Source organism: Equus przewalskii, chromosome 24, assembly GCF_037783145.1.
Source record: "Equus przewalskii isolate Varuska chromosome 24, EquPr2, whole genome shotgun sequence".
NCBI classification, from domain to species: Eukaryota; Metazoa; Chordata; class Mammalia; order Perissodactyla; family Equidae; genus Equus; species Equus przewalskii.
In genome coordinates this window covers 33,136,796-33,157,090 of record NC_091854.1, presented here as the reverse complement: position 1 = coordinate 33,157,090, position 20,295 = coordinate 33,136,796, and the positions used below count along the sequence as shown (strand labels likewise).

At 53.1% G+C, this 20,295-nt stretch overlaps 1 protein-coding gene and 1 long non-coding RNA gene across 11 annotated transcripts in view; one reads left to right on the top strand and one right to left on the bottom strand.

Annotated features, from left to right (window-relative positions):
- Nucleotides 1–20,295, bottom strand: part of KANK4 (KN motif and ankyrin repeat domains 4) — a 64,567-nt gene that overhangs the window by 30,024 nt on the left and 14,248 nt on the right. For 2 of the 10 annotated variants that reach the window (XM_070592797.1, XM_070592799.1), the window contains exon 2: nt 2,149–2,236. In XM_070592797.1, coding sequence (XP_070448898.1) covers nt 2,149–2,164 — 16 coding nt within the window. In that variant the 5' untranslated portion in view covers nt 2,165–2,236. Of the gene's footprint in view, nt 1–2,148; nt 2,237–4,143; nt 4,269–6,519; nt 7,150–7,186; nt 7,948–20,295 lie in introns of those variants that run through there. The other 8 variants (XR_011532565.1, XM_070592802.1, XM_070592803.1 and 5 more) reach the window with 8 other exon arrangements.
- Nucleotides 7,937–12,611, top strand: LOC139079193 (uncharacterized). The gene is made up of 2 exons (XR_011532566.1): nt 7,937–9,374; nt 10,028–12,611. It is a non-coding gene; the product is annotated as an uncharacterized lncRNA (long non-coding RNA).

The window sequence follows — 20,295 nt, the reverse complement described above, 5'->3', positions numbered from 1 at the left end:
CTGGAGCCTGAGCAGCTATCCAGGATGATGGGTGTAATCCGCACTTTCCTAAACTAGCCCTACAGGGCATCGTGCACACACACACCGACACACACACACACACACACACACACACACACACACGGAGTGATCGGCTGTGCCGCGTGCCTGCCAGCTGCCACTCTGCGTCCCTTTCTCCCAGTGCAAGAGGAAAGCTGGACCTTGAATGAGCGTACTTGACTGGATAGGCTGGGAGACCTGCGCTCCCAGTGAGCTCTGCTCCTCTTAATTCTACCTGGTGACGGGTATGCAGGAGCTCGGAATTCCGGGCACGAGGCCAGGGCAAGAATTAATTAGGAGGACCATCTCTGCTCAAAATGAATTTCACATCAGATAAACCAACACAGAGCCAAACTGGCTGAGAGCTGCACGCAGACGCGGGAAAGGGGATGGGAGGGCACAGGGAAGGAGGGAGAGACCCCGTAATTATCTTGAGGGACAAAGTAAAGTGCAACAGGTGAGTGAACCAATCAGAGGCAGTTAAAGTGAGAAAAAAAGTCCAAAAGCCTATATCAGTTTCTGAAGGAAATGGGAAAAGCAGAAACTAGAGGGAAAGTGGCCAAAAATACAGCTGGAAAGACGGGGAATTTAATGAGCCTCTTTAACAAGCAGAGACAGCGATGGAAGCGTCTCACTCTCCTGCCTTTATTTTGTGAGACGTTTGTGCGTGTGTGCCTGGGGGAGCGGGCCTGTGCTGGGCGGGCTGTGAGCGATCACGTGGGGAGCTGCAGTGCGGGAGGCTGAGCAGGGACAAATGAGGCAGGCAAGGACGACAGGCCCTGGGGGCATTAAGGGAATCAGCTGGGGTTCTGTGCCACCACTTCCATGGATGCACTGAAAAGGCAGCTCTCTGGGGAGAAAGGCAGACTCTTGAAATATACGATGACTGCATTTGGAAAGAAGGAAGAGGCAGGGCTGGAGCTGCTGTCTGGTCCCTAAGTCCTGCGCCAGCCAGGGAAGGGTCACGTGCTTCAAGGGGGATTATAGGCTCTCCTGTTTCCTGACATTTGGTGATCTGGAAAAAGCATTTCATTAGAAGTCAGGAAACGCGGGGCTAGCCTATGACCTTCAGCAAGTTTCCTGGGGTGGGGGGCGGGGGGAACATTGATGGAGATATTCACTGTGCGAGATGACAGTATACTGAACAACCCTACGTGCATTATCTCATTTGGTCCTTTACCAACCCTGTGCAGTAGGTGTTAATACCTGCATATAGACGAGGTGTGGGAGACTGTTTCCAAAAATAGCCACAAGTATACCCCACCTCTGGGTGCTCCCCTCCCACAGTGACCCTGGCTTGGCCTTGTAACTTGCTTTGGCCAGTGGGTCCACAGCAAATGTAACATACGCAGAGAGCTGAAAACTGCTTGCACGCTGGGGTTTGTCTGTTCTTGCTGTGCTAGGAACCCTTCTGCCACCATGAGAACAAACCCCAGCTAGCCTGCTGGACAGCGAGAGACACGTGGCCAAACCACCACCAATGCCCCAGGAGACATGGGGCCAACCTCCAGACATGGGAGGGTAGCGATTCTAAACCATCCAGCCAAGTCACCCAGAAGACCTCCGACACGTGAACAAGCCCAGCAAAGATCAGCCAAGCCGGCCCAGACCAGAATAACAGCCCAACCCACAAAATCTTCTGAGAAATAATGAATACCTTTAAGTCAATAAACTCGAGTGGCTTGTTACACAGCAAAGCTAACTGATACACGAGGGGACGGGGGCTCAGAGAGGGTAAATGACTTGGAGAATCACACAGGTGTGAGTGGAGGCTCTTTCACCACATTGAGCCTCTTTCTTAGACCACAGGTCCCTCATGTCTAAAATGAGGGTAATGAGCAAGAGCATGCTGCTCCCTCCTTGGTGCATGGACGAGATGCAAAAACACTCTGAAAATTACACAAGTCCGAAATAAATACCTGGCTTCATGCTCATTCCTTACCGCCTTCTCTTGTTCATACCTTAAATATATGGTTTGGGTCTCCCAGCACCACCTGTGTGCGGACCGTGTCCTGCAGGTCCCCTGGGCTATTCCAGGATTGATGGTACCCATCCCTTCCCAACCCCTTTTGCCCACTTTAACCCAGGGATAGCCCGCAGCCTGCCTACCCTCTGTCTTCTCCATCGTAGGGAACGCTGACCGTCAGTCTCTCAGGCACTCTTCATCTGACAAGTCTGTAAAATCCACCGGAGAGCCCTGAAAGAAAGGACAGAAGAGTGGAGATTCTCACTAGAGTTGGAATAAGTCTGGAGGGAACAGAGCACCCGAGAAAGTAACACCCATCCCTGCCTTTCTCCCAGGGGTGCCCATGAGCTCAGAGTCCTCCAGGAAGGGAGATTAAAAGCCTGTACACACCCCCGGAGTCCGATCCTGGGTGTGTCCTCATGGAACGGTAGCAATGGTTGGCAGCAAAGGAACATTTGGTCCAAGCCCTCAGTTGGCAGAGGAAACTGAGGCTCAGAAGTTGACTGCTCTGTGCAAGGCCTCAACACGACAGTGAAGGAGCTGGAGCCAGAGCCAGGGCTCTGACGACCAGCACGGTGCTCTACACCACACCAAGAGCTGAAATCGACTCAGCCCATCGTGGTAAAAGAACTTCAATCCATTTTGTGAGAAAGCTGGGATCAGAGTACCTATAAACGACCTGTGACATCCCAATCAGGTTCAAGACAGAGATGATGTCATTATAGGCTCTGACCGGGAGCTGACACCCAGAGGTGACTTCTGATTGTGTTCACCTGGATGGCCAGAGGACATCAGGAACTATCAAGCAGAACACTGGCCTGGCTCTGAATTTGGGTACCTTGAGGTTCAATCACAAATTCTCCCCAAAGTTTTAATCCATTCCCAGGACTCTTTCTTTGAACGGTAAACAAAGTGGCTCCTGCCCCCATTACAATAAATCCCCCAGGAAATCAGTCTTCTATGGTCACACCTCCACGCACATCGGAGTAATGAGTTGTCTGTGACAAGTCAGCTGTGGGTGTGGGGTTGTTGTAGGAATTCCAATGTGCTTGACAATGAACTCCAGGGTTCGGGGAGACTGGGAGTGACAGGTGGGTGAGGGGCGGCCCCCAGCAACCAAGGATGCACAAGGAGGGAACAAACAAGCAAACCGGAGAAGAGGGCAGGGAAAAGCAGGCCCACCAAAGAGGAGGTGGTCCCAGGCTTGCCTGACTGGGAGTCCATGTGCCCTCTCCCCATGAGCACTGCTCCAGCCCTGGCTCCCCCAAACCACGGGCACGCGGCCACCAGAGGGGCCCTTCCCTGAGCACGTGTGATGGCTGGAGGGCAGACGGAGACACTCCCCACAGAGGGAATGCCAACACTGAGTCCACCGCTCCCCTTGGAGGCGACAAGCACTTGGTTTGGGTGGCACAGAGCTGGAGTAGAGGAGGGGTGAGGGATAAGGAGATGGAGTGAGGCAGTCCTGGATGCGGAGACTGGCCACCCAGAGGGGTGGAAAGTTCTAACCTGGATAAGGAGATGGAGTGAGGCGGTCCTGGAGGCGGAGACTGGCCACCAAGAGGGGTGGAAAGTTCTAACCTGGGGCGAGGGAGGTCGCCCTTATTAGAAAGAGAAGGTTCTGAAACAGCCCAAGTGTCCTCTGACAGGTGAATGGATAAAGAATGGAATACTACTCAGCCACAAAAAAGAAGGACGTCCTGCCATTTGCGACAACATGGATGGACTGAGGGCATTATGCTAAAGGAAATAAGTCAGACAGAGGAAGACAAATGCTGCATTTTTATGTGGAATCTAAAAAACGAAAAATCGAGCTCACAGATACAGAGGACAGACAGATACAGTGGTTGCCAGACGCCAGGGGGTGCAGGGGTGGAGGAAATGGGTGAAGGGGAGCAAAAGGTACAAACTTTCATTTATAAAATAAATAAGTCCTGGGGATGTATGTACAGCAATGGGGACTATAGCTAATAATACTGTAGTGTATATTTGAAAGTTGCTAAGAGAGTAAATCTTAAAAGTACTCATCACCAGAAAAAAACATTTGATATATGTGTGGTGATGGATGTTAACTAGACTTATTGTGGTGAGCATTTCAGAATACACGCCTGTATCAAATCATTACGCTGTACACCTACCACCAATGCAGTGTTGTATGTCAATTACATCTCGATTAGAAAAATAAGAGGTCACTGCGGCTGCTCTCGGTGCCCAGGTCCGTGGTCTGCAGTGGGCAGAGAGGTTCAGCAGCTCCAGGGTGAGCCTGGGGAGGAAAAGCATGAGGCCACAGGCCCTAAGCTGGGCCCCGGGCCTGCCTCCCATCATCACAGCCTCTCCTCTGCCCTCTGCCCCTTCCTGCCACCCCATAGCATGTCTGAGCATGGGGCAGGCTCAGAGCACTGGATGTGCACAGATTGTCTCAAGCGATCCTCACCATAACCCCAAGGGGACTGTTATTGTCCCATTTCTCAGATAGGGAGACTGAGGCTGGCGGAGGTAACAGGGCTCCCCAAGACGCATAACGAGCAAGTGTTGGAGAAGATGTGCCCTCAAGTCCAGCCGACGTCAAGCCTGTGCTGGGGACGAAGTGACCTGTGAACATCTGCCCGCCCCATGAGGCGGCCTGCTGCTGTGACGGACCTGAGCTCTCATCGGGAGGGAAGCGCTCCTGAGCCATGTTCCTCTGATTCCCCACAAGTGCACCTGAAACGCCCTCTGGGTGTGAGGCAGGGAACTGCCCTCCTAGGGCCTTCTGGCCAGAGGTGTGGCTGGCTTCTCCAAGGCTGGACTCCAAGCAGTAAGGACCCCCCCAAGCAGAGGGGGCCCCCTGGTGCAGCTGGAGCTCTGGCTGCACAAGCTCTCACCCTCACCTCGGAGAGCTCAGTCAAGCACTGCCTTTGGTTAGATTAGGATTCAGCCCTTCGTACGTCACATCACGGAGATCCAAACAATTACACAGCGCAGAGTAGGTCAAATTCCATTAAAAAGAACTCTATAGAGACCTCTAATAGTCCTCTTTGACTTGAGGTTTACTGAAATTTAATCATTCCAAGGCTACGGAAATTAAACGGAGCTGACACCCCGGCTCTGAAGGGGAGGGCCCAGCAGGCTTTCACTCTAAAGGGCTCTCAACTCAGGAGGGAAGGGGAGCTGCCAGCCCCCTAAGGCCCTTCCAGCCCTTCCACCCCAGCTTCTCCACTTTGGCCCACGGTCCTTGCGGCGGACACCTTGGAATGCGGCTAAGAGGGCTTTCTTCCAGCGGTGGGCGTGTGCTGGGGTCCGATGAGCGGAAGGGAGAAGTAACTGCCACATCAACACAAGCTGTTTCGTTTGCAATACAACAGAATATGAGGAATAGCTTTGTTGGACAGAAATCCCCTTTAAAATGGAATTTTGCAACCTTCTGGAGCATTTAAAATTCTGACATAAAGCAATTTATTATTCGTTCTGTTAAGCACGTTCAGAGCCTTGCAGTACCTGGTGTCATGCAACTTTTCATCTGTTTATGGCCTATCCCAGCTCAGGGATGCCCGATGAGGTCCCATCTTCTCTCAGTAGCTCATTCTATCCCAGATGTTTGAGGATACACGGCTTTATCTCTCTCTAACCCTTCTCCCTGTGAATCTGTGAAGGTCAGAACTCCTGAAGGACTCATTTCTGTCTCCCCCACCTCCACACTCCCTGTCTCCTAACATGTGGCAGTCACTCAGTCCACGGGACCATCTCCAAGCTACAAATGAGGAAACGAAGTCACAAAGAGGCCGTGTGGCCAATCCAGTTACCCGGTTTACTAGGGGTAGGACCATTTGTGCGACTCCATCACCCCACATGGCCGTCAAAGCCAATGGGCAGTGAAGAGGGGGGACTGACGCTCCCCATTCAAAGCCCGCCGAGGAGGCGGCACTGGCAGACTGAGTGGGGCCACGTGTAACCACCAGGCCTCCTTGGACGGTTCTGCAGGGTCCACGCCCAGCAGCGTGGCTTCCCCGGGTCGGCCCAACTCCGTTGAATATGCCCACTCCCATCCCCCTCCACATTTATTTCCCTTATAGTGCCATTTTCAATCTCATTTCTAACCTCAAAACCGAATGCAAAGAAACCTTCCTCAGTCCTGAAACCGAAACCCAGTTCTGTACTTTTGTTCTCCTCAAACCTCTCTTTATTCTGCAATAATAAAAATGCCATATTTCATCTCAGAACGGGCTACATGCCAAAACAAACAGCACCTTGGATTTCCTTGAAAAGAAAGCTTGGCTCAGAGCACAGCCTTATTGCCATGAGAATTCTTGGAGAATTCAACCTTACAAAGTCAAATATTTAGCAAGGTAGCACACCCAAGAGCCCTCCTGTCAGTTCCCGCATGATCTCTTGCAAAGACAAAGCACTCTTTCCGAAAGAGAAAAAATATTACCCATACCTCGTAGAATCCTGCCAAAATGAGGACAGTCTCCTGTCCCCTATCCCAGGGCCCACACCCCCAGCGCAAGGGCCCTGTGCTAAGAAGCAGGAGGCACCTGACAGCGCTGCTCCACACGGAGGGCTGCAGCCCAGACACGGGGTGAGACGCACTCCTGGAAAAGATTCCACCAGACGAGTTCTCCAGCCGGCTCTCCTCCCGCCGACCCGGGACACAAAGAGATAACTCACGCTCAATAAACGACACATTAACACAACCTCATTAACTCCATCCCCACATTTTTCTGCAAGTGCCGGTGGTTTTTGCCTGCATTGCAGCAGCTGAATCGGGGCTTCACGAAGAAGAAGAAACTGGGAGCAGAGACGCTGCCACCGCATCACCTTCCCTTGGCATCCTCCCCGCCAGAGCCTGGAGCCAGCAGCCGGCTCCTCCCCGAGGGCGAGGCTGCCGCTGGACCGGAGCGATTGCTCGCGAGTTCAGCGCGGCCGCATCGGCTTCCCAGCTGTTAAGGGATCTGGTCAGGTGATCCGTGACCTTGCTGGAAAAGCAAATCCTGGCTTCCTTTTCGCTCCCAGGAAGAGGGGAGTGAGGTCAGGAAGGCATTCAATGCTCAATAAGCTGCTACTGGATCTTGCAGAAAGAGCAAGAAAGCGCAAATCCTTCCATTGGAAAGTTAGTTCCCAGAGCTGCTAGCACTGGGGAGGGACACATCTAAAGACGGCGAAACAGCACACACCCGCTTCCCCCCGCATCGAGGCGCTCACCGTTAATTAGGCTTTTCCTCCCGCCTTCCCGCAGCTGATGAGGCTCATTAGTAAAACTCTTCCTAACAAGGACACAGCTTCCTTAGGAGTTGAAACCCTCCCGTGGTACCTCTCTTTCTTCCAGGCTCGCCCCCTGTCCCCACCGCCTCCTGCAGCCCCACAGCCCGCGAAGCTTCCCTCTGCGAAGAATCCCAGACCGCGGGCTGCCCTGGGCACTCAGGGGCTGGAAGTCCGCCGGCCGAGCAGCAAGAAACAACGAGACCGGTGAGTCCCCGCCAGACTGGCCGCTGCTGCTCCCTGCCGCTCTCCCCGTCAGATGCCCCAGCACTGAAACGCCCCCAATCCTGGCAGAAAGAAAGGCGAGCAGGTACCTCCTGGCAGGACCCGGCTCGTGCAGGGTCCCTCGCTGCAGTGCGGAGCAGTGACTTCAGAGGGCGGGCGCGGGAGCCAGGGAGAAGGCAGCTGTGCGGAGGAAGGTCCGTGTCCGGGCAGGCGCCGGGGCAGTCCCAGCCAGCCCGCTGCCCGAAGCTCTTTGGGGCAGGGGCAGGTGTGAGGCGCGGGCACAGCTCCAGGCTCGCGGAGCCCAGCACCACTGCTGGACCTGAAGGAGATCCGGAGGGCGGGGGCGGTCAGAAAGGGGCCGGAGAGCGTCTGGGCTCCTGTGGGCAGGCTCAGCACTAGGATTTCAGGGTTAGGCTCTCGCCAAACGCGGCTGTCCTGGGAAATGAAGCCCTGTCAGTAAGGCATGTCCCAGCAGCTCTGACCTTCAGACACTGCCTGTCAAAGAGATGAGCTTTCAAAGGTCGGGGCAGATTCCTGCCGGGCCCACGCTGAGACAACGCCAGAGCCGAGCATCACTCCAAAATGCTGCCTGCATCCGGCCCAGTATGCCCAGAAAGCATGCACATCCTGGGTCCCACATATCCTCGAGCCAGCTTGGGGCAGCCAGACGGGTCTGAGCATCTCCATCGTACTGGGGAAGAGAGACAGTCCAAGTGCCTTCCCTTGGCTCCCTCAGGAGGATACCTGGATTAAAATGAAGATTCCTGGGGTAGAATTCTGCGTTCTCCCCACTACACTGGATCACATTCCTTATTTTCCTTGGAAGGTTCCAGAGCATCTTGCTCAAGAGGGAGGTTAAGAGACTTGCCAAAGGGCAGAGGATGATGCCACGGACAAGACTATGGAACGCCGACCCTCACTTTCTCAGCTGCTCAAAGTATTTTTCTGTGTTAACTAACTACACAGAACAAATCAGCAGAATTAAAAAGAAATCAGAAATATAACGTGAATTCTGAGGTTCTATGAAAAAATACGCTGAGGAGGAAACTGCCTCCCTGATAGACTGAAAGTAGCCATCCCCCACGCCAGCTAGAGAAGGCGAGAGGCAGCTGACACTTCACCGGGAAGCTGAGAGACAAGAGCGCCCCACTCTCCCAGGTCCCATGGCTTTGCGGCCCCCCACTCTTCCCCTCTGGCTTATCCGTGTAATGAAGATCAGTATTCTCTCCGGGGATAAATTCTTCCTTAGCCAAGAGAAAGAGCTGCAAGGCTTACTTGTAGAGCTGTGCCTTTCTCACAAGACCCAACACTCGTCGGGAACACTGGCCAGTCCCCACCTGTCCTCTGAGCTCGGTCGGCATCCCTTCCAGGGGCAGCGGCCAGCCTCCCCGCTTCCATGGCTCCTGTCTGCCCTCTCCTGCAGCAGGAGTCACCTGAACTCCAACTGCTGCCTCTGTGTGCGTCTCCCCAACCAGACACTCCACAAGGTTTGTGAAACGGAACTCACCCACAATACGGATGGCTCTACACCCAGGAGACCCCTCCAGATACCACCTTAAGGACCAGGGGAGCCCCCTGCTTTTCCAAGAGGCTCCAGGCCTCCCCTCAATTAAAAAGACAGCGGAAGGAGGGGAGGAACCACCAGCCCCGGGAGGGCCACCCATCAGCCCGGCTCAGGGGCCAGGACAGAAGACCCACGGGGAGCACACACAGCCCTGACCCAGCTCCTCCTCTTTTCAGACCTCTTTCTGGAGAGAAGCAGCACTCGCAGCTCCTGGCTCCACGAGGTACGCTGGGACAGGCCGCGTGCTGACTGCCACAGCTCTAAGAAGAGGAGAGATTCTTGTCTTCCGTGTCTCTCTGACTGACCCCGTGCACTCACTCAACTCCACGGTCAAGCAGGGAGGTGAGCAGAACCGGGGACGTTACCCCGTTTGCCCGAGGAGGAAGCAAGGTGGGTTCCCAAGCTTACAAAGCTGAAAAAGGCAACTGGAGCCCACATCTTCTGCCCCCCAGCCCAGTCCCCTTTCTCCCAAACCACACGCCTGAACCCGGGTATGCAGGGGAATGCCGGAGACACACCAACACCAGGAGTGAGCCTCGGAGCTGGGGCTGTCTGGGCAGGAGGGGCCTCACGTTTAGGGGAGGTCTTCATAGGAAACCCCAACCACTCTTTCTAGGGGAGTCCATGCTTCTTTTTGGGGGACTCTTTCCATGACCCCTGACCCTTGCCATGTCTGGGATGCCAGCACGCCCCACCCCTGGGCCTCCCTCAACATACGTCTGAAGACTAGTGGCCAACTTCATGTTACCCCAAGCCCCCCAGAGAATCTCCTGCACAAATGCGTTTATCCACAGGAGCTCTTCTGGCAAGAATCATTTGGCTGAGAGGGCGCTGCCTCGTATGCAGAGAAACCTCCAGCTTCTACGGCCCAGGTCCCTTCGGCCCCAGGATGGGAAAAAGGTGGACTGTCCGAGCCAGGCAAGATGGGCACTTGGTGAGCGGGGAAAGAGCCAGAACTATTTTAAGAATGTGCCTTTTATGTTGCCGTCCCTCAGGCTTTTGCACTTTGCTCGGGAAGGTCAGCCGCTGGACGTCTGTGCGATGACACGGGGCGGAGGAGGAGTGAGCTGCTCAGGTCCCTGAGCAGCCCGGGACAGCCACACCATCCTGACCCGGTGCAACTTGGACAGAGGGAGCGAGTGATCACGTGTGAGGCCTGCGGGGGGCCTGTCCCGGGGAGTCCCCAGTCTGACCCTCTGAAGCGGAGGACGCTTCTCAGAGAGGAAACAGGACCAACTGCAGGAGAGAGGCGGCTGCGCGAACCGGGACAAACGCTCCTCGGAGAAAAAGACGCGTCAGGGCCACGGGAAAAACGGCACCCCTCGTCCCTCCCTCCACTTAGACCTTTCCAGAAGGTGCCTGGTCCCTGGCAAACACACTGTAGGATGGAGACGCCAACAGACAAATGAGGAAGGGGCGTGAGCAGGCGACCCAGAAGAGAAGAAATACCAGCGGTTAATATTTGAAACACTTAACCGCATGAGTCAGTAATCAAACAGATGCCGGGTAAACACGGCAGCACCATGGTCTTAATGCAGCCCACACGTGCCAGGCACTCCGGGTCCAGTGCAAACGCCCCCGGTTCAGGTTCCTCAACGGCCCTCTGAAGTGGCACCGCTGCTTCCACGATGCGAGGACAAAGCCGAGGCTCGGAGCGGCTGCCGGGGGCGGGGACCAGAGCCAAACCCAAACCCGTGAACGTGCCGCTCCAACCACGGTGCCACGCCAACCGCGGCGCCATGCAGACGCGCTTAAAAGTCAGAAAGAGACCTTTCAAAGGAAGGTCCTCAGTGCTGATCAGAGTGTGGTGAGAAGGGGACACAGCCCCTCGGGAAGATTGCCACAGAGTGGGGGCAGCCCAGCCCACAGGGGAGCCCCACACCCGACACAGGACGGGCATCTCCCAGTCCATGCCCGAGCAGTCAATACAACAAAGTAAAACGACGAAGTAAGCACATGAAAAAGGTCACAGTGACATGTGAGTTCTTTTCTTGGTCTAAAAAACACCGCTATTACGATGTATTCTTGGAAACTAAAAGACAAATTATTTTGGGAAAAAGGTGGGAAATCACCATAAACCTACCACCTCAATGCAAGTAGTTTCATGTCCACCTATTTTGCATATTTTAATTTAATTGAAGAGCAAGTTCTATGGTGGTTAAGAGTCTGGGCTCCAACTCAAGGAGCCATAGTTGGAATCCCAGGTCTGCCACTGACTGCCTGTGTGACCCTGAATAGATTACTCAACCTCTCTGTGCCTCAGCTGCCTCACTTGTAAGATAGGAATAGTAATACTCTCTTCACATCGTGGATCTGTCAGGAGGATTAAATAAGATGATAATACACATCAACCACTTAGAACAGAGGCTGGCATATAGTCTGTGTTCAATAAATAATAAACATATTAGTTATAATAATATAACTTCAATTATGAATTCAATTTTGTATTTAAAATTATATCACATAACCATTTAAAAATATAGTTACACGTGCTTTATAATGATTATTGTAAATGGCTCTGCAGAGTCCACTGACTTTGGCCTTATTTTCCAAACCCACTCCATCGTGGAGGTCAGTCCACCTCACGTTTACTTCTGCCTTCAATGCTCCCGGATCACTCCGCCGTCTTAGACAGGAGGGCTCAGGGCAGGTGTTGGGGGAAGTCCCCCGTTCCAAGTGGCCAAAACCCAGCTGCCACTTACGATGATGAACGGTTAAGAGCATGGCTTTGAGGTAAGGCAGACAGGTTCAAGTCCCAGCTGTGTGACTTCGAGCAATGTCCTGATTCAAGAAGAGCCCAGCTCAGTGCACGGTTGTGGGGCCACCTGAGATAAGTGTGTAAAGCGCTTGTGCTCGCGATGTAATAAGGCTCACTAAGTGTTAGCTATGATTACTTTTTAAACCCACAGTGTTTTAAGCGAGGCAAGGGCAGGGATCGTGTCTGTGTTATTTACCACCCTATTCCTAACAGTTGGTGTGACGGGAACCCAACAAAAAAGTGTTGAATCAACGAATAAATAAATGGATGAACAGATGGATCCTAGAGACCCAGAGCTGGAGAGGATTTCTGGCTCATTTCACTTAGCACGTTTTCAAGGTCCATCCAAACTGTAGCACACATCAAAATTTCATTTCTTTCTATGGTTGAATAACATCCCATTATATGTAAGTAGCACATTGTTTATCCATTCATCTACCAATTAACACTTGGCTTGCTTCCACCTTTTTCGGCTATTATGAATAATACTGTATGAACATAGGTGTACAAATATCTGCTCAAGTTCCTACTTTCACTTATTTTGGATACATCCTTAGGAGTGAAATTGCTAGGTCATATGATAATTCTATATTTAACTTTCTGAGGAACCACTAAACTGTTTTCCAAAACAGCTGCGCCATTTTACATTCCCACCAGCAAAGCATGAGGGTTCCAAATTCTCCCTATCTTGACTAACAGTTTTTTTTTCCCATTAAAAAAAAATTATTATAGCCATCCTAGTAAGTGTAGTAGGTATGAAGTGTTATTTCACTGTGGTTCTGATTTGTATTTCCCTAATGAATAATGACTGTTGAACACTTTTCATGTGCTTATTGGCCATCTGTATATCTCCCTTGGAGAAATGCCTGTTCAAGTCCTTTGCCCATTTTGGAACTGAGTTGTTTGTTTTTGTTGTTGTTGAGTTGTAAGAGTTCTTTATATATTCTGGATATCAACCCCTTACAGATATGTGACTTACAAATGTTTTCTCTCATTCTGTAGGACATCTTTTTGCTTTCTTGATAGTGTCCTTTGATGCGCAAAGGTTATTAATTTTGACGAAGTCCAGTACATCTGTATTTTCTCCTGTCGCTTGTGCTTTTGTATCATATCCATGAAATCACTGCCAAATTCAATGTCATGAAGATTTTCCTTAATGTTTTCATCTAAGAATTTTACAGTTTTAGCTCTTAAGTTTAGGACTTTGATCCATTTTTGAGGTCATTTTGGTATATGGTTTAAGATAAAGGTCCAGCTTCATTCTTTTGCGTATGAATATTCAGTTTCCCCAGGACCATTTGTTGAAAAGATCACAATCTAATTTTAGAACATTTTCATCACCACTCCCCAAAAATCCTCATATGTGGGATTTCATTTTTAGAGGGAACTAGGAATATAAGTGAGTTATTGAGAGTTAATAAACCTTGGCATTCATAAACAAAAATTAGTTCACTGAAAGCATTTACTGAGAGTTTAATTCTCTGTCCTACAAAGAAGTGTGGCTGCCATCCCTCACCAGACGACCCTGCAAAGCTCCTGTGCGTGCATGCGGGCCAAGAGCCGGAGCCCACGGTCCTCAGACACGAGATCTGTTATCAGTGCAGAAGGCACCTGTCTGCTTTCCTGGGCTACCGAGCAACTTGCAAACACCGTCCTGGGCTTAGCTTATCTCCTTCCCGAGGAGTCCCACCTCCCTAGGCTGGAAAGCAGGATTTGCAGCACGAGCCTCCTTCACAGCTGGGGCTGAGCCATGGGACGCACGCTCAGCAGGGAGAGGCGCCCAGGCCAGGCCTCTGTCTGGAAGAAAGTGCTCTGGAAAAGGAAGGCTGCAGGCAAGCGATGCTGGGGAGGGCGGTGGAGCGACCCCCGGTCCTTTAATGAATTCCTCCTCCACGCGTGCTTGCTAGAATTAATCGGCTTGTTGTTTGCGGCAAGGACCCTTGACCGCTACAATGCAGCATCAGCGTTGGCTTGACGTTTAATCGCCTCAATTCTATTAATTTACATTACTGGTAGAATTACTTTTCGGAGTTTCTGTTGATTTGTCCTGAGCATTTGCTGCATGACCATTTTGATTATTTCTCTCTTCCCCTTTCATCCTGTGTTATCACCAAATTCCTTCCCACTGGAAAGTGGGTGTCAGTGGGCTCAGTGGGCCACAAGGTCTTTTGTGTCTTGGCTGAACTGGGCCATGGTCAAAAGGGCCTGGGAACCACAACTTGGAGTAAACCGAGGAATCAGCCTCCCCTGCCTCCTGGGTCGCTTCAGTGAGGTCACCTCAAGGGCAGGCACAGACACAGCCTCCGCAGTGCAGCGCCCCAGCACCCCTGGCAGCTCTGAGCCTGGTGAGAATCCAGCGACGCCGTCACAGGCGTCACCCGGCTCCAGAGCACGGCTGCAGGTGCAGACACCCCAGGGCTGGCGGGGGCCGTGGCATCTGCCCTCTGGGTTGGGAGGAAGATTTTTCTTGGCACAGCCTGCACATTCAGGAAAGTCAGTGAAAGCAAACTGAGCCTGATAAGTAATCTCGAGACACCTGGGTGAAGCCAGTGATGTTTGCAGATTTTTCATCAAGTTGGAAGGCGTTTATTATTATTTTGCAAGGCCCCACCTGGCCCTCTAGGCAGCACAGCCAGAGAGGAGCGGGCACAGTGATGTGGGTCAAACAGGGAGGATGAGCACTCAGCCCCAGCAGCAGGCACCAGAGGCGACCCAGAGAGACACAGTGAGAGAAGAAGGCTCCAGAAACTTCTATCCACGTCAATTTTTCCTTGGAGGAGATGGGGTTCGTTGCCAGGGTACCAGCTGGCAATACAGAGGAAGGCCACCTGCTGTTCTGGTTTGGCTTTGGTTTTGGTTTTAACGGGAGTAAAGTCACTAAGAAAAGGTGTTGCTGAGATTCACATCCCACGTCTGCATCCCCCACAGCAGCTCGAGGTGTCACAGAACGGTGGGGCACTTGGAACACAGCACAGACTTTCGTTAGGTAACTGTAATAAAAAGATTAATAACGATGCTGCCATCTTTCCTTCCAGCCAGATTATGGGGCTTTTCAAGTCCAGGCCCCTCTCTCATGCTTCTGGGTATCCTTGAGGGCACCAGCCTGGGGCCCTGCAGGTGGCCGGGGCCCAATCCGTCCTGCTGGTCTGCCACTGTTGGGAGCAGAGAAACATAGAGCTGGCCTTGGACATTATCACCTTCACTTTCTCGTGGGGAAACCGAGGCTCAGTGGCTTGCCCGTACCGCACAGCAGCGCTGCCTAGACTCCTGATCCACAGCTTTCCTTTATTAACCTCACACTGGCGGCACTGGTCTGCAGGGTGGACACTGAATTGATGGCGTCTTTGAAACCAAACCACGTGGCTGGCATCCCCATGGGCCAATGGCGTTACTGTGGCGAGACGGCAGCGAACTGCGCACACGCCACTTAAGCCCTTATTCTGCACTGAGTCCTTCCCCTCCTCCCTCGGCCCTGGGCTCTACCACCACGACTCCCCATCAGCGAGGCAGGAAGGCCGCCTCCCGGCCCAAACTTGGCTCAGTGCTGTGTTCAGAGAAACAGCCATCAAGGAGGAAAAAGTGGACTGGAGGCCCTCCAAACCTTCCGGCGGCCTCTAGAGAGGACACTAGAGGGGAGGAGCGTCTGAGCACAAGGCGGGGTCTCCACACTTTCCGCACTCTCTGCTCCTCTGGGACCTATTTCCATCAACGCCGCCCTCTGGAGGGGGTGCTCTGTTCCAGCTCCCACGCACCCTTCACTCTTCACCTCGCACCTCAGGCAGCTGCTCGTCCATCCTCTGCCAGCCTCTCGACCCGTCAGGAGTTCCAGCATTAGCCCCATTTGTGCACTGCTTTCTCATCACCGGGTGACCGCAGTCTGCACGATAACGAGGGACAACAGCCAAGCAAACCATGCAGACATTTCCTTAGAAGGGCATTACTTGAAGGCTCCACAGAGAAGTTTCGACTGCTCACGTGTTAACATTTCTATTCTCTGTCACACCTGTTTTACAGATGAGAACTTGAGGCATAATAATATTAATAACGAATAACTATGCTGTTATTATAATAATAGTGATTACTAGCCAGACAGCGTCCGATATTGTACAAATGATAGATAACCTACTTAATTTCACAGTGACTGTATCAGGAGGTGCTGTTTTATCCTTTGCACGGATGACAGGTTCCAGGCATAAAGCTAGTCAGGGGCAGGGCTGGAATTCAACGTGAGGGGTGTCTGGCCCTGACCACAGTGTTCACTGCCTTCCAGGTTTTAGCCCTGCAACCGCCTGTGAAGCCCGTTGCCAGTGGAGCCCAAATAGAGAAGGAACCAGATAAAAGGATCTGGCAAACGAACGAGTCTCGCGTTAATTCCACCACCAGCCACGCTCATTAAATACTAGATGATTATTAAATATAAACAACGTTTTGGGGGCATGCAATAGGTCTATAGATAAGATAAATTTGTTTGCAAAAGAACAGACTAAAAAACGCAGTGACTTTCTAACTAACTTACAAATTATTTAATCGATACAACACAATTACTTTTCAAATAATCTTTGAAAGTTCCAAGGAGGCTTGAGGTGTTTAATTGCTATTTAACCAGCGAGCAGCAGCCGGCTTACACAGACATCAATTTCAGAGAAAATGCTCTCTGCAGACCTAGCACTCGGTCAAAATTTCCATCAGAAAGATGCATTTTCAATCCAGATACAAGGGTTTTGGGTTACAAATTAATTTCCTTTGTCCGTTGTTCACCAGGGCGGGGTGGGGGGCGGGGCTGACGCGGGGTCCAGGCTCCTGCCTCCTGTGGCTCGGGAGAGAGACGTCCCTCCCTGCCAGTGGGGCAGTTTCCCCCAAAGCAGAGGCAGGCCATGGCAGTGATTCAGGGAGGACCCAGGTCCAGCTCAGATTTGCCCTAAAGGCTCCAGCAGACATAGAGCACGAGCTACCTGGGGCCAAGCCTTGAGCCTGGAGTTTGCCCGGGTCCCACTAACGTGCGCTGTGCACTCGGAGGAGCCCAGGAAGCGAAGGCAACAGACACTAGCGAGGAGAGCAGCAATGTCAGCAAAGTCAGCAACTCTGGGGCTGAACCTGCGTGTGAGCAAGCCCGCCAGGCGATCTTCACACACAAGACAGTTTGAGGAGTCCTGCCCTAACCAACTTCCAAGGGCACTGTGTAAACCACGGTTCAGGGCTGTTCAAACTGATGCGCGTGCATCTCCCCAAGAGCTCGCTAAAGCGCAGATGCTGCCTCCAGGCGTGTGATGGGTGTGTGTCTGGCTGGGGAGGGCGAGGAGGGTCGCACAGACCCCGGCAGGCTTCCTAGCCGTGTGACCTTGGCCACGTCACTCCACCTCTTTGAGCCGGTTTCCTCGGCTGTGAAAGGGTCTCTACGCACCTTATAAGGCTGTTCAGATGCCACAGGCCTGTGCTTAAGGCAGCACCTGGCATGTCGAAAACACTCCAACAGAACTGTGGTTGCTGTTGTTTCTGAGGGAAGGACGGACGAAACTAGTAAGCGCTCAGCAATTGCTCATTGTTACTACTTATCGGGAGCAGCCGTGTGGCATGACAGGCACTGTGACCCAGGCACCTGCTGTCATCCCTCTTCGGGGGGCTCTGTGTGTGAGGGCAGGTGTGATCTGTTCTGTTCTGCAGATCAGAGAGCTTCAGTAACTCGGCCCAGGCCACAGGGACTGTGACAGGCAGAGTGAGAGGCGCATTCGGGTCTTCCTGCCAAGCTTCCCACCGCCCAGGCGGAGGCCTGCTCTGTCCATACCTGTGCGCAAGGCCCGAGTCGAGGGGAGGGTGGCGGGCTGACTGCACGAGGCTCTGTGCAGGGGTAAGTGGTGGTCCAGGTGCAGGATGCAGGCAGGAACGCTGAGCCTGGAGGGACCTCAGGCCCGAGAGCAGCAACCGGGCAGGTTCGACAAGGATCTGGACCCCGGCAACCAGGAAAAGCCTAGGAGGGCCGAGGACCACCTCCCTGGAGCCTTGGACAGTGCTGGCGACGGCAGCTGCAGTTGTAACTGACCAGTGAACTGACGGATTCACAGACTGGTTCACATTTTGGAGGCAGCAACTGATGTGGAATTGGTGGGCAGGATGTGTTGGAGTTGGAGAGAGATTTTCACTTCTGGACTTTTCCTCTTTAAAAAGGGAGCAGTTCAAAATAGAAGAACAACAGGAATATTTCCCTTGGAGCGCAGCCAGCGCACACAATGCCTCCTTTTCTTCCCAGGGCGGAAGGCGTTTGGGGCTGGGCCCCTCGGCAGGGGTGCAACCAGGAGCCTGTGCTCTGGAGCACAAAATCCCTGCCTGCCAAGCCCAACACAAATGCCCCCTTCGCCACAGCCTCCCTGCCACCGCCCCGCGCACGCGATCCAGCTGCCGCTCCTCCTGGAGGGTCCCCCAGGGCCAATGCGAGGCTCTGTGGCCTGTCTCCCACACCAGTCTGCAGACTGGAGACAGTGATGCTTTCTCAATCATCCAGTCACCTTTGCAGGCCACGGGGCACGAAGAGAAACAGCCCAGCAGCTTGAGGGGTGCCGGGGAGCCCGGTCTGTTCAAAAATCAGTCATTCATCAGAAATTCCTGTTCAGGCAGAAGGCCAGGTGCTGTGGATTCATGAATGAGGGATAAAGAACCTTTAAGGACTCATGGTCCAAAATGGGAGCCAGAGACCGAAGCAAGGACGTACGGTGCACAGAGGTGGGCGAAGGCATGACAGGGGACCGAGAAAGCATCCCAGGCAAGGGATCTGAGCTGGGCTTTGAAGGCTGAACAAAAAGTTCTCCAGGCAGACTGGGGAAGCAGCCCTTCGGCTCAGAGACGAAAGCACAGATGGTGGGCTTGAGAAAGGACCAGCGCACCAGGCCCAGGGAGCAGGGCAGGGCAGAGGATGAGGATGGCAGGGGCAGGGGGCAGCTCACTCTATTCAGTGGAGAGCGGGAGCCCTGCAAGGTTCTTCCACGGAGGAGGAGGAGGATGAAGGCGGATTCTGGACACAATTCTGGCTGCAGTGCGCGGGGAGGGCAGCCGCCCCAGAGCCCGGCCCATCGGCAGACAGTAGCTCGCCACAGAACGAACAGACAACTTCAGGAGAGGGAAGAGGGTAGCAAGTCTGAAGAGAAGTCTCGCCCGACAATGCTTCTCACCAACTGCCCCCTTTATGTATTTTTTCTTTTAAGAGAACAGCAGCTTTTCTGCTCCTTTATTGAACTATCGCAAATGTACATAATCTGAGATTGCAAGCATAATTGCATAATGTCTTCCACTGTTTCCTGAATGTTGGCTTTGTCTTCTGGAAAGATTCTGGCAGCCCCTCGACCTCGGGCACTGCCTCCTGCATGCTCTCTGCCCTGCCCAGCAGCCCCTATCGTGTGCTGAGCACACAGGGGGCCCCGGACAAGCAGAGCCAGGAAACAGCGTTACAGAGCATCAGAGCTGGACTCTTGCAAGGAACTGGTCCCCCTCTCTCATTTTACAGACGGGGAGACTGAGACCCAGAGAAAGGGAAGTACATGCCCTATTTGAAGATGTGCTCTCATTCCTCCTTCTAGGCTCCTGCATCTCACAGTCCAGACTCCCAGGTGCCAGCACCAAGCACAGAGGCACAGATTCTGAATACACCAGTGACGAGCCTGGATGACAGCAAGGTCAACAACACTGACACACAGCGACGGGCACAGAAGGATGTGTACACGCACACCCATGACATTCAGCATCGGGAGCTCAGCCTGGTGCTGGACCTGCTGGAGGCAGGAGCGTGCAGAAGTGGAGAGCGTGGGCTTTGGCGTCACATGGGTCAGCATCTGAATCCCAGCCCTGCCACTTCCCAGTTCCCGCAGCTCCCCAGCCCCAGTGTGCACATACCTGAAACAGGCAAAACACAGCTCCCTCCCTATGGGGTTGTAGGGCAGAAGATATCAGATGCTCATCCCAGTGCCTGCAGTGGGAACAGACAGGTGATGAACTAAAGAGGAGTAAGAGAGAAAGAGCAGGAGTCCCGAGCAAGCCACAGATTCACCGACCATCCAACCCGGGGTCAGTGAGCACCAGGGAGGGAGGCATCGGAAACTCCAGGGCCTCCAACCCGCGAACTGGAGAGTGGTGGCAACAAGAAGCGAGTTAGGAAAATCGGAAGAGAACCGAGTTTGGGAGGAGGAGGTCGGACAGTCTGTCCTTGGGCATGTGGAGTGCCTGACCAGGGTTCCCCCACAGAGAGGGTCATCTAAAGAGAGCTGCCCAGCAGACAGTGGAGAAGGTGGGCCTGGGACAGGGGAGAAACCTGAAGCTTAGCTGTATGGATTCTGGAGTCATCCATGTCAGTGCGACCACTGCAGAGGCGAGGGGAGGGAGGAGCTGGAGCCAGCAGAGGAGGAGTCACCTGGGGAGCAGATGAGGCAGAAGGACCAGGGGCGCCTGCAGCCCAGGCATCACTGGGGGTGCGTCAAGAAAGCTGGCGAGGCCTGAGCCCAGTTTCCACAGAGCAGGGGAGAG